The sequence below is a fragment of the Xyrauchen texanus genome, chromosome 25 (genome assembly GCF_025860055.1).
Source record: "Xyrauchen texanus isolate HMW12.3.18 chromosome 25, RBS_HiC_50CHRs, whole genome shotgun sequence".
NCBI classification, from domain to species: domain Eukaryota; kingdom Metazoa; phylum Chordata; class Actinopteri; order Cypriniformes; family Catostomidae; genus Xyrauchen; species Xyrauchen texanus.
The window spans coordinates 14637280-14650873 of record NC_068300.1 but is presented as its reverse complement, the minus strand read 5'-3'; the positions used below and the strand labels follow the sequence as shown (position 1 = coordinate 14650873).

General features: G+C 43.7%; 1 protein-coding gene across 2 annotated transcripts; it reads left to right on the top strand.

Moving 5' to 3' along the window:
- The first annotated feature begins 889 nt into the window (after positions 1 to 889).
- On the top strand, positions 890 to 13138 carry nemp1 (nuclear envelope integral membrane protein 1). 2 transcript variants are annotated; one of them, XM_052092030.1, is made up of 9 exons: positions 890 to 1012; positions 1502 to 1623; positions 1724 to 1943; positions 2245 to 2317; positions 3159 to 3252; positions 3361 to 3475; positions 3947 to 4172; positions 11707 to 11874; positions 12192 to 13138. In XM_052092030.1, exons 1-9 carry the CDS (start codon positions 904 to 906, stop codon positions 12406 to 12408), a joined length of 1344 nt encoding a protein of 447 aa, XP_051947990.1. In that variant the 5' UTR covers positions 890 to 903; the 3' UTR covers positions 12409 to 13138. The 2 variants fall into 2 exon arrangements, with proteins under 2 accessions (XP_051947990.1, XP_051947991.1); XM_052092031.1 differs by having other exon boundaries at positions 892 to 928.
- Positions 13139 to 13594: the final 456 nt, after the last annotated feature.

The window sequence follows — 13594 nt, the reverse complement described above, 5'->3', positions numbered from 1 at the left end:
GGAGTCAACATAGTGACTCCAGCCTGGCCTCCTAAACCATCAAATTAGCCAGGTTGCTAGGGAGGGTAGAGTCACATGGGGTAACCTCCTCATGGTCACTATAATGTGGTTCTCGCTCTCAGTGGGGCGTGTGTGAATTGGGTATTCCAAATTGGGTAGAAAACCAGAGAGAGACAAAAAATTGAGGTTCCAGTGAGACACTTATAATGGAAGTGAATGGGGACAATTTCTGGAGGGTTTAAAGGCAGAAATGTGGAGCTTATAATTTCATAAAAGCACTTGAATGAATTCTTCTAATTCTTCCAAAAGTCATGCATTGTTTGAGCTGTAAAGTTCTTTGAATCATAATGTTTACAGCTGTTTTAGGATTTGTTGATATTACATCATCATGGCAAGAAGTCGCAAAGTTGGGTAGAACTTTACACAGAAAATGTTAGTAAGTGATTTTATCACACTAAATTCATGTTTACAAACATATTGTTATATGCTTATAAACAATCTATTTAAATATTTTAAAGATCTGAAAATTATTATGGATGTTTTTTTATTACTGCAATTAGTAGGTTTTGTTTAAATTACTAGCTTTTAAAGAAACTTCTTTTAAATGTCATAATATTTTAGAAATGCGTAATTCTTGCCATTATTAATGAGTTTAAGAAATTTCACATTGTTATTAGATGTTTCAAACCAAAAATATTAATATATATTTTTTAATATTAATAAAATATTGAGACAGCATGATATCAGCTGATAAACAAAAAACAAAATTATATATATTCACACAGTATCTTTCAATGCGACGCACGTGGTCCTGTTCACTCCACTGCAGCAGATGACGCTGCTCACGTCTCGAGTCTCGTCTGTAACGTCACTGCGACCACCGAAGGAACGCGAGGAGACATCATGGCGGGATTCATGAAATCCGAAAGTGGGTTCAAAACAAAAACTGTTAGAGTATTTGTTAGCTTAACTACTGCGTTGCTTTTCCTTCTGTTTTTTGTGCAGATGTCAGGTAAGTGAATGTTAGTCAGGTTAAGTTATTGTTTTTATTTAAATATCTTGCTAATTGCTTAGAAAAGTTAAGAAAGCTAAGTGTTGTTAGCGTACTTGGTGTATTGTTCATGTAATTGAGTGTGAAAACAGACAATGTTTTACAATTAAACGTTTTCTCAAATCTAAGTCAATGTTTATCCTATTCATGTTTTATCCTTATTTGTTGTAAATGACATTTCACATCACAATTTGAGGAAACCTACACTATTTATAATTTATTGGTAAAACATGTGCCTTTTTAAAACTCCGAAGATTCAACTAAATGTACCAGTGTTTTGTGTGGATATTTTTATGTGGCTTATAATGATTCAGTAAATGTATTGTGTCAGTCATTTGAAAATATTGTCCAGCTCGAAAACAATGCTCAGCACTATATTAACATAATGGAGCCACTCCCACCTTCATTCTCTCTTATTACATCAAATCATTCATTTTCTTTTTTGATTAGGTGCCACCCGCCCTATCATAGAAATTAAAGATGGACAAGAGATCAAAACACAAAGCGCCCAGCATTTTTGCTACAATAATAGCATCACACCTGGATGGGGGGAAGCATGGACTAGAATACAGGTAAACGATATTCAGTTTTGATTTATGTGTCAGTGTGAGATCAGTAATGTTAACAGTGTGGATTAATGGCAAAAGCCCCTCCCCTTTGTTTGACTGACAGGTGAAAGTATGGAGCACCACAAAACTGAAAGTGACTGTAGTAAATGATGAGCAGGATCTGCTGGAGCTTGAGCATTTCAGCATCTGGAAACTCATGCAGTACTTCATTCGAGAACAGACTAATGAGACCACCGTGAGCATCAGTCTCTTTAGCAACAAGACCTGTTTCCGAGTGGACCCCTCAGACTCCCGGACACTCTACACAGTACATCCCAGTCGACGTGAGTTAAAAGAGACTTGCTATTTGGGTGTAAAATGCATAAATAAAGTTTTCATGATTATAATTAATTTATATTTGTAATACACAGTGTGTTACACATTTCCAAAATGCATTGGAATAATACATAATTCTTGACCTTTTTCCAGTTCTAAAAATGATCTATGTTCATTTGTTAAAAAATTAAAATTATTTTGGATGGAAAACTCATTACAAACATTCCTTCCGATAATACTACATTATACAACCTTCATGTTTATGGTTTTGTTAATGTTTTGAAGATTACATTATTTTATTTCTTGTAGATTTTGATATCTATCTAATTGTGGTGTTTGTGGCTGGAGTGCTTCTGTTCTTCTATGCAGACACGCTCAGTAGGTAAGTGAAATTAATAAAACATTAAGTTATAGGGATAGTTCACCCAAAATTTCTCTCATCATTTACTCACCTTCATGCCATCCCAGATGTGTATAACTTTCATTCTTCTGCTGAACAAAACTTAGATTTTTAAAATAATATTTTAGCCAGTTTTTCCCACAGGATTTTGTGAGACTATGGTGGGTGGACCATGGACCCTCTAGGGGGGTCAGGGGGCATGCTCCTGGTGGCCTGAACTTTCAAGCTCCAAAAATCACATAAAGGCAGCATACAAGTAATCCATACGACTCCAGTGGTTTAATCCATGTCTTCTGAATCGATATGATAAGAGTGGGTGAGAAACAGATCAATATTTCAATCCTTTTTTACTATAAATCTCCGCTTTCACATTCTTTCGCATTAAAGTAGAGATTTATAGTAAAATATACTGATCTGCATACTGATCTAAAAATCTTAATTTGTGGTCAGCAGAAGAAAGAAAGTCAAACACATCTGGGATGACATGAGGGTGAGAAAATGATGGGAGAATTTCCTTTTTTGGGTGAACTATCCCTTTAATATGTTTTGTTTATTTGCAGCTCAGATAAATTCTGTTGCTTTTGATACTTGTTTATCCTTTTAATTCATTAATTGTTAGGAATAATCATCTCTTGGCAGGTGGTCTAATAGATAAAGCCAAAAATGTTCACACCAAATCTATTAGTTTCACCCCAATCTAAATACAACAGTTCAATCAGCCCAATTGGTCTTTTCCTACTGTAGATGACACAGCTTAGGTTTTAGTTGTTAGAGATAATTTGTAAAACTCCCTGTAGTCTCACCTGCATCATCTGTCTTATAGGAGTCAAGTATTCTACTACTCGGCAGGCATGAGCACTGGCATGATTGCCTCCCTCCTCATCCTCATCTTTGTGATTAGCCGTTTTTTACCCAAGGTAAAAATTGTACACATTTCTTGGTTTGTGTAGCAATTATGTGTTAAATCTTATTAAATGCCCTAATTTCCTATTACCTTCAAATGTGTTTGTTTCTTTGGCCTGTAGAAAAGCCCTTTCTATGTGCTGGTGATGGGAGGCTGGTCTTTTTCGCTCTACATCATCCAGCTGGTATTTCGGAACCTGCAGCTAATTCTGAAAGAACACTGGCATCTGGTCATCGGTAAGATACCACCTTCAAAATATTGGGGCCTATTCTAGACTGTGTAATTCTGTGTCAAATTTAATCTTGGGAAATGTGTAGATGGTCTTTTCTTTCTTTTTTTAGACTTTTTTTTTTTTGTACGCTCTTAAAGACACCATGAAACTGCATTTGCAACAAATGTATCTTCCATAATGCAATACATTACTGTGTGAAAGACCTGCTGTTTGGACCATGAAAAGTGGGCTAAGAATTTATTGGATAATATTACTTTTCCCTGCCTGTGTGGCCATGGTTATATCAGCAGAAAATAAAAGTTACTCCTAGGCCAGAGAACATTATTACAATTTCATTAATGATAATTATTTTTCTTCCTTTGAACAACAAACTTCACAATCAAATCTTTTGATTTCATGTTTTGTAATTTCCTTATAGTAGCCTTTGCAAAGTATCAAATGTCTATTGCTGATTGTTCTTTATATATATGTTTAGGTTATGTACTTGTTGTCGGGTTCATCAGTTTTGCAGTGTGTTACCGTTATGGCCCCCTTGCGGAGGAACGAAGTATCAACATACTGTCCTGGACGTTACAGATATTTGGCCTTTTGCTGGTGTACGCTGGTATTCAGGTCCAGCAAGTGGCTTTTGCTATCATAGTGGCAGCATTCTGCTCCAAGAACATGGAGTACCCTTTTTCCATGGCTCTCCAGCTGTATCAGTGAGTATCCAATTCTCTCCTCAGGGGAAGCACTTTAGAAAAATGCTTCTTCCCTGTCATATTTTCTGTTATAGCTAATTATTTTCATTCAGCCAAGTTATGCAATGTTGAGTGTGCCAATACAATGATTTTGTGTAGAACCTAAATTCTTTTTTTATTTTGGCATTTTACTTAATCTATTTTTATTTTTTATCTGATGACCAATACTCAAAACAATGAGATCATGCATCATATTTATTTGTCTTTGCATCAAGTGTGTTTTCATTAGAGGTAGACCGATTTATTGGCTTTGGAACTATTGTTATTGGCACAAATCTATGCCGATAGTTGCCGATGTATGTTTTTATTATTCCTATGTGTTCCTCTGTGCCTGGTGCTTAGAGGATTTTACAGTATAACTGTTGTGCGGTAAGTGAGGACCCAAAAGCGATATAACAAAAAGCAGTCTTTAATGAAAGTTCGTAATTAGATCACAACAGAACACAAAGTCTTCTCCTTGAGAGGCGAAAGGTAAACATAAACAACCAGACCTCTAGCAGCGAGGGGCGAACTGAATAGAACACAAATCCAGGTTGTTAACGGAGAGAGGGGTGCAGAGGAGCGGAAACAAATACGGGACAGGACTGGACAGCGACAATTCTGATTGTGGATAGTAACAGCGTGTAGCGTTCTCAAGTGAGACTCAGACAATGAAGGCAGAGAAAGCAGGGAAGGAAGTAGAGCGCTAATCAGCGAGGAAAACGGAATCAGGTGCGAAGGAAATTGACGAAGAATTAAGGGGAGACGAGAGACAGCTGGGGAGCGAGGGAAAAGGAGAGAAGTAACAAAAGAGAGCCAATAGATGGCATAAGAGTAGAAGGAAAGAACAAGAGCAAAACATATGATGATACGACATGACAGTACCCCCTCCCTCAGCGAGCGTCTCCTGGCGCTCTCGAGGAGGAAACCTGGCGGTTCCGGAGGAAATCATCAATCAGCGAACGGTCCAGAACATCCCGAGAGGGAACCCAACTTCTCTCCTCGGGACCGTATCCCTCCCAATCGACCAGAAACTGATGACCACGGCCCCGGGGACGCATGTCTAGAATCTTACGGACCCTGTAGATGGGGACGCCCTCAACGTGAACGGGGGGGAAGAGGGACGAGTGGGAGCGCGGGCAGTGGGCTTGACACAGGAGACGTGGAAAACCGGGTGAACACGGCGAAGATAGCGGGGGAGAAGAAGTTGTACCGCAACGGGGTTAATGACCTGAGAAATTCGGAACGGGCCGATGAAATGTGGGGTCAGTTTACGAGGGGCGGACCTAAGGGGAAGGTTGAGGGTGGAGAGCCACACCCTTTGACCGCGGCAGTATCTGGGACTCTTGGATCTACGCTTATTAGCAGCCTTAACTGTCTGGGCTCTAAAACGGCGCAGGGCTGAACTAACACTCTGCCAAGTGCGTCGCTAACGCTGGACTAAAGCTTGAGCGGAGGGGACGCTGGAGTCGGCGAAGTTGCGACGTGAACAGCGGAGGTTGATAACCAAGGCAACACTGAAAGGGGACAGACCGGTAGCGGACGACGGAAGAGAGTTATGGGCGTATTCGGCCCAGGGAGGTGCTCAGCCCAGGACGCTGGGTTGCGGAAGGAGAGGCTGCGCAGAATGCGCCAACAGTCTGATTGGCCCGCTCAGCTTGACCGTTAGCCTGAGGGTGGAAGCTGGACGAGAGACTGACGGACGCTCCAATCAGCGACAAAACTCTCACCAAAATAGAGACGTGAACTGCGGACCTCTGTCTGAGACGATGTCGGACGGGAGACCGTGAATCGCGGAAAACATTTTCGACAACAATCTGTGCCGTCTCCTTGGCGGAGGGAGTTTAGCGAGGGAATGAAATGGGCCGCCTTGGAGAAACGATCAATAACCGTGAGAATAACAGCCGACGAAGGAAGACCAGTGATGAAGTCTAGGGCAATATGGGACCACGGTCGCGAGGGGATGGGAAGTGGTCTCAGGAGACCCGCCAGGGGGGAGTAACCGGAATTAGTCTGAGCGCAGATGGAGCAAGCTGCTATGAAACGCCGCGTATCACGCTCTCGAGTAGGCCACCAAAAGCGCTGGTGAATGGACGCGAGCGTGCCCCGGACGCCGGGGTGGCTTGCCAACTTGGCCGAGTGGGCCCACTGAAGAACGGCTAGGCGAGTGGAGGTAGGAACGAAAAGGAGATGTTTAGGACAGTTACGCGGAGAAAGAGTGTTACCAAGCGCCCGTTTAACCCGTCTCTCGATTCCCCATACCGCCGCCCCGATGACGCAACCCTTAGGGAGGATCTCCTTTGAGTCCGTGGGGACCGAGGAAGGAAAGAGGCGCGACAGGGCATCAGGCTTGATGTTCTTAGAGCCCGGACGGTAGGAGATAACAAACTCGAATCGAGTGAAAAATAGAGCCCAGCGAGCCTGGCGTGCATTAAGACGTTTAGCGGAACGAATGTACTCTAAATTTCTATGGTCCGTCCAAACGATAAACGGAACAGTCGCCCCCTCCAACCATTGTCGCCATTCGCCTAAAGCGAGGCGGATGGCGAGCAACTCACGGTTCCCCACATCGTAATTACGTTCGGACGGAGACAGGTGATGGGAAAAGAACGCGCAAGGGTGGACCTTGTTGTCAGCAGCGGAACGCTGGGAGAGAATGGCTCCCACGCCTACTTCGGACGCGTCTACCTCGACGATGAACTGTCTAGACAAATCCGGGGTAAGAAGGATGGGCGTGGACGTAAAACAGCTCTTAAGGAGGTCAAAAGCCCTCTGGGCCGAGACGGACCAATTAAAGCGCGTCTTGATGGACGTGAGGGCGGTCGGGGAAGCCACCTGACTGAAATTGCGGATAAAGCGTCGCTAAAAATTGGCAAAACCGAGAAAGCGCTGCAGCTCGACGCGTGACTTAGGAGTGGGCCAGTCAAGCACGGCTTGGACCTTGGCAGAATCCATCTCAATACCCGCGGCGGAAATGACAGAGCCAAGAAAAACTACTGAAGGGGTATGGAAGGTGCACTTCTCTGCCTTAACGTAGAGGCGATTCTCCAATAAACGTTGAAGGACGCGGCGAACATGCAGGACATGAATTTGGAGTGACGGTGAAAAAAGCAAAATATCGTCGAGATAAACGAAAACAAAAATGTGCAGCATGTCTCTTAGGACGTCGTTGATGAGCGCCTGAAAGACAGCTGGGGCGTTGACAAGGCCGAACGGAAGGACCCGATATTCAAAGTGCCCTAACGGGGTATTAAATGCGGTCTTCCACTCGTCCCGCTCCCTAATGCGCACGAGATGGTAAGCGTTACGCAGATCCAATTTAGTAAAATATCTGGCTCCCTGGTTTCCTTCTGAGGCCATGGTTCTCAGCAGGAAACCGATGGAGTGCGTACTCCAGGTAGGGAATGAGGTTTTGCCCCAAGTGAAGGAGTTCAAGTACCTCGGGGTCTTGTTCATGAGTGAGGGGACAATGGAGCGGGAGGTTGGCCGGAGAATCGGGGCAGCGGGGCGGTATTGCACTCGCTCTATCGCACCGTTGTCCACGAAAAGAGAGCTGAGCCGAAGGCAAAGCTCTCGATCTACCGGTCAATTTTGTTCCTACCCTCACCTATGGTCATGAAGGTTGGGTCATGACCGAAAAGAACTAGGTCAGCGAGTACAAGCGTCCGAAATGGGCTTCCTCAGAAGGGTGGCGGGCTTCTCCCTTAGAGATAGGGTGAGGAGCTCAGTCATCCGTGAGGAGCTCGGAGTAGAGCCGCTGCTCCTTTGCGTTGAAAGGAGTCAGTTGAGGTGGTTTGGGCATCTGGTAAGGATTATCCCTGGCCGCCTCCCTAGGGAGGTGTTTCAGGCACGTCCAGCTGGGAGGAGGCCTCGGGGAAGACCCAGGACTAGGTGGAGAGATTACATCTCCACACTGGCCTGGGAACGCCTCGGGGTCCCCCAGTCAGAGTTGGTTAATGTGGCTCGGGATAGGGAAGTTTGGGGCCCCCTGCTGGAGCAGCTGCCCCCGCGACCCGACTTCGAATAAGCGGTTGAAGATGGATGGATGGATGGATGGATGGATGGATCTGGCTCCCTGCAAGATCTCGAAGGCTGAAGACATCAGAGGGAGCGGGTAACGATTCTTAACTGTAATGTCTTTCAGCCCTCGATAATCAATGCATGGCCGAAGAGAGCCGTCCTTTTTCTTAACAAAAAAAAACCCCGCCCAGGCGGGAGAAGAGGAGGGGACTATGGTACCGGCGTCGAGCGAGGCGGATAAATAATCCTCAAGGGCTTGGCACTCGGGAACCGACAGAGAGTAAAGTCTACCGCGGGGGGGAGTGGCTCCTGGGAGGAGCTCGATCTTACAATCATATGAGCGGTGCAGAGGGAGGGAAGCGGCTCGGGAACGACAGAACACCGCTCGCAAATCGTGATAGTCCTCCGGCACACCAGTCAAATCACCAGGCTCCTCCTGAGAGAGAGAGACAGAGGAGATGGGGGGAATAGCAGACGTTAAACATTTCACATAACAAGAGACATTCCAAGAGAGGATGGTGTTCTTAGACCAATTAATGGAGGGGTTATGTTGAACTAGCCAAGGGTGGCCTAAAACAATAGGAACAAACGGTGACTGAAAACTAAAAAAGGAAATGGTCTCGCTGTGATTACCAGAGACAGTGAGGGTCAAGGGTAGCGTCTCATGCTGAATCCCGGGGAGGGGACTACCGTCCAGGGCAAACAGGGCTGAGGGCTTCCTTAAATCAGAAAGGGGAATGCTGTGCTCTCGAGCCCAAGTCTCGTCCATAAAACAGCCCTCTGCCCCAGAGTCAATCAGAGCCTTGCAGGAAGCGGAAGAGCCGGTCCAACGGAGGTGGACAGGGAATGTGGAACAGGACCTTGAAGGAGAGGCCAGGGTCGTTGCGCTCACCAGTCGCTCTCCAATCACTGGTGAGCTCTGGCTTTTACCGGACAGGATGTGACGAGATGAGTAGCAGCGCCGCAGTAAAGACAGAGGCAATGGTTAATTCCTCGCTCCTCCTCTGTAGCCGAGATGCGGATGCCCCCTAACCGCATGGGCTCTGACGGCGCGGCGAAGGAGGAGGATGGTAGAGCAGTGGAAAAAGGGGCTGAGAAAGAAGCAGAATCAGCCTTACGGGTCCGGCGGTGAAGGTCGATTCCTTTCTCGATGCGGATAGCGAGTTCAATCGCGGAATCCACTCGAGTGGGAACCTCACGGGAGAGAATCTCGTCCTTGACCTCCGCGCAGAGACCCTCCAGAAAGCGGGCGAGCAAGGCAGGCTCGTTCCAGTCGCAAGAGGCGGCGAGAGTCCGGAAACTCGATGGAATAATCCGTGATGGACCGCTTACCCTGACGTAGTGAGGACAGGACTCGGGAGGCCTCTTCGCCGAACACGGAACTGTCAAAAACCCGGATCATCTCCCTCCTGAAGTCTTGATGGAAGTCTCCCAGATGGTCGTGCCCCACTCACGAGCCCGTCCGGAGAGGAGAGAAAGCACGTATGCGACGCGGGCCCTGCTCAAGGAGTAGGTGGTGGGCTGGAGAGAGAAAACAACATCGCATTGAGTCAGAAAAGCTCGGCACTCCGTGGGCTCACCAGCATAGCAGGGCGGGTTGTTGATCCTGGGCTCAGGGGGCCCGGAAGACCTGGAAGCGGCCGAAGAGTCGAGGCGAAGAGTATGGAGTTGACCGGTGAGGTCGGCGACCTGAGTAGCCAGGGCCTCAATGGCATGTCGGGCAGCAGATAACTCCCCCTCGTGTCTGCCTAACATTGCCCCTTGGAGCTTGACAGCCGGCAGAAGAGGACTCGGGATCGCTGGGTCCATTTCTGGTCTGAGTCTTCTGTTGTGCGGTAAGTGAGGACCCAAAAGCGATATAACAAAAAGCAGTCTTTAATGAAAGTTCGTAATTAGATCACAACAGCACACAAAGTCTTCTCCTTGAGAGGCGAAAGGTAAACATAAACAACCAGACCTCTAGCAGCTAGGGGCGAACTGAATAGAACACAAATCCAGGTTGTTAACGGAGAGAGGGGTGCAGAGGAGCGGAAACAAATACGGGACAGGACTGGACAGCGACAATTCTGACTGTGGATAGTAACAGCGTGTAGCGTTCTCAAGTGAGACTCAGACAATGAAGGCAGGGAAAGAAGTAGAGCGCTAATCAGCGGGGAAAACGGAATCAGGTGGGAAGGAAATTGACGAAGAATTAAGGGGAGACGAGAGACAGCTGGGGAGCGAGGGAAAAGGAGAGAAGTAACAAAAGAGAGCCAATAGATGGCATAAGAGTAGAAGGAAAGAACAAGAGCAAAACATATGATGATACGACATGACAATAACAGCAGCCAGTAGAGGTGAAATAAAAACAATCACGTGGGGATTTGCTGCATCTGAATCTTTCCTCATTGACAATATTCATCCATATTTTTATCATCACTTCAATGCATATTTTGTTGTTTTGATTAGATAATCAAGTGTTCTAAATTGAAGCGAGGGCATTTTAAAAAATTGCAATTATATGGAAAGTGCCCCCTCAGCACTTATATCAAGTCTCCAACTTCATATCTTGTGAATAATAATAAACCTTATTTCTCAATAAACCTCATCTGGGTTTGTACAGAACTGGGTGCTGGGTTTGAAATGTACAGTACTGTGCAAAAGTTTTAGGCACATAAGATGTTTCACAATAAACATTTGTCTTTAGGTGGTTATTTATATCTTCAGCTTTAGTGTGTCAATTGGAAAAATACATTTTAGACTCCCAAACATTAAATTTGCTAATAGAAAATAGGTTTTGACAAGCTTAATTTGGTAAATACTTAAAGATAGAGCATTGTAATGGAGCCAAGTATAGAAAATAAGAGACCCTGGTGTTTTTCGGGCTTGGTTGAACAATAAATTGGATCTAGGATTTTATTCATTTAAGACTCTTGTTGCCTTATTGTCTGTACTCGTCATTGTAAGGAATTTCTAAGAAAATATTTGTAACGTGCTATAAATTGATTTTAAAAACTATTGGACGATTAATCGTTTATTGTCCTTTTCCACCACCATATTTAAAAGTATCTGCAAAATCCTAGACCTCTAAATCAGTCAACCTCTTGTTTGCATGTACTTAAACACACTGATAACTATCAAAAACCAGCTTGTTATAAAAGCGTGAAGGACGAAACAACAGAAGAATATAGTCTTTACTCTGAAGATCTTCACATCAAAACTTGAACTCTGTGAAGATACTGACAGTATGCCGGTGAAAGCAATTTCCTTGGGAAGTAAAAACTGTTGAAAGTGTTTATATTAAGTGTAATTGGTGTGAGATATGAACACACTTTGAGGATCACGCTCTGATAACCTATTTAATATTCTGAAGAATTAAGATGTATCAAACACTGTGTGTGGTGTACAGTACATTATCATATTGTAAGTGCCTTTGCGATATGGTAATTCTCATTCCTAGTGGTTCGTATATTATAAAGTATAGTATTTTTCTTTTTGCTGAATGAATGTTTTAAAGGAAACTGAAGCCAAAGAAACTAGAACCACGACGATTGCTGACCGAAGAGGAGTATCAGAGACAAGGGGAATTAGAGACTCAGAAAGCTCTAGAAGAACTGAGAAATTACTGCGGCAGTCCAGAGTTAAACACGTGGAAGACTGTCTCTAGACTCCAGTCTCCTAAAAGGTATATTCAAGAAAACAAATACATTTTATATAATACAGTTCCTTCATAAAGTGAAACTTTATATACATTTATCAAATTATGCATCTTGGGTTGCTTGTTATTACAGCGAGTATTGAATAATATAATTGTTTGTATGGCCTAATGACTTCAAAATGAAATACCTTTTGCAACCCATTTCATTTGATGACATTTTACGAAGACAAACTTTTCCTCTTTTGTTTGGAATTACACACTGATGAAACATTCTCAGTGTGTTAAGAAGTAAATGGAATCATTGTGACTAACAGTGCTCTCACTCACACACATCATCGGCTCAGGTTTGCTGACTTCATTGAGGGCTCTCCACATCTGCTGTCCAATGAGGTCTCCGTTCACACCCAGGAGTACGGGCTGGGCGGATCATTCTTCGAGGATGAGCTGTTTTCCACTGATGAAGAAGATCAGCCGGAGGAGGAAGACGGATGGGAAACAGACGACGATGTGAAGACCAAGGTCAATTCTCCACGATGGAACAATACACGAGTGATGAAATGATGGCATTGGAAAAGTTTTGAAGTATTTAAGCAGATGGAGCCTGAAACATTTACTGTTATTCTGTAGGTAACTGTTGGAGGCTTTCACTCATGACTGCACAGTGCAGACACTCGAGTTGGTGTGAAAATCCAAACACTTCTGTCTTTGATCCACTTCCGTTTGTAACGGATGATTAATGGAGCAAAAACTGTTCAGAGGATGCCCTTAGCATTTTATTTTCTCAAGAGAATGGCCAACAGTTGTTTAATTTCCTCTTTCTTGACCAGAAAAAAAAAAGAAGAAAAGCAATTTTTTATTTTTCTTAAATCTTCAAACAAGGAATTTTTTAATAAAAAAATAAACATTCTCTCATCATCTACTCACCCTCATGTTGTTCCATACCAGTGTAACTGACTTCCATGGAACACAAAAGGAGATTTTGTGCAGAATGTTAGCCTCAGTCACCATTTACTTTCACTGTAAGGAAAAAAGGATACAAAGAAGGTAAATGTAACATCTCCTTATTTGTTCCATAAAAGAAAATAAGTCATATGTGTTTGGAACAACATTAGGGTGATTACATGTTGACAGAATTTTCATTTTTGCTTGAAATAACCCTTTAAGACGAATCTTAAGACTTTTTCGACCTCCTGTGTGAGGAGGAAGACCAAAATCTGTCACTTTGGATGCTGCCTTGTTACGTGGTTTTTATTTTATGTTTTGTTTTTATGTTTATACTATGGCCCAGTTACATGGCTCAACTGATTCTTTGATTTATGTTTGAATGTACAATAAAAGTAGAATTGATTTGTGTTTAATGGTTTTACCTAAATTATTATTTCTCATTTTTGAAAGCTGAATATGGTCAAATCTGCCACCAGGTATAGAAATCCACACATCTTCATTGTAGCCACTTGGTGGCAGCATAAAATCAATCAGGCCTTACATGGCAATTTGTATTTAGTTTTCATGGAGTAAATGGAATTCTTTGTTCAGCATCTTTGTAAATATTTAAGACAAAGAGACAAGAGTGAGCATTGTGACAGATCTACAGTCATGGTCAAAATTATTGCCTCCCTTGGATTTTTCTGAAAACAATTAAAGCAACGGCTTGAGATTGTTCCTCTTCACTGGTTGCATCGAAGTAAACATTCTAAATGACGTGCAAAAAAGAATGCACCAAAAAGTCCTTAGTTCGAATATACTT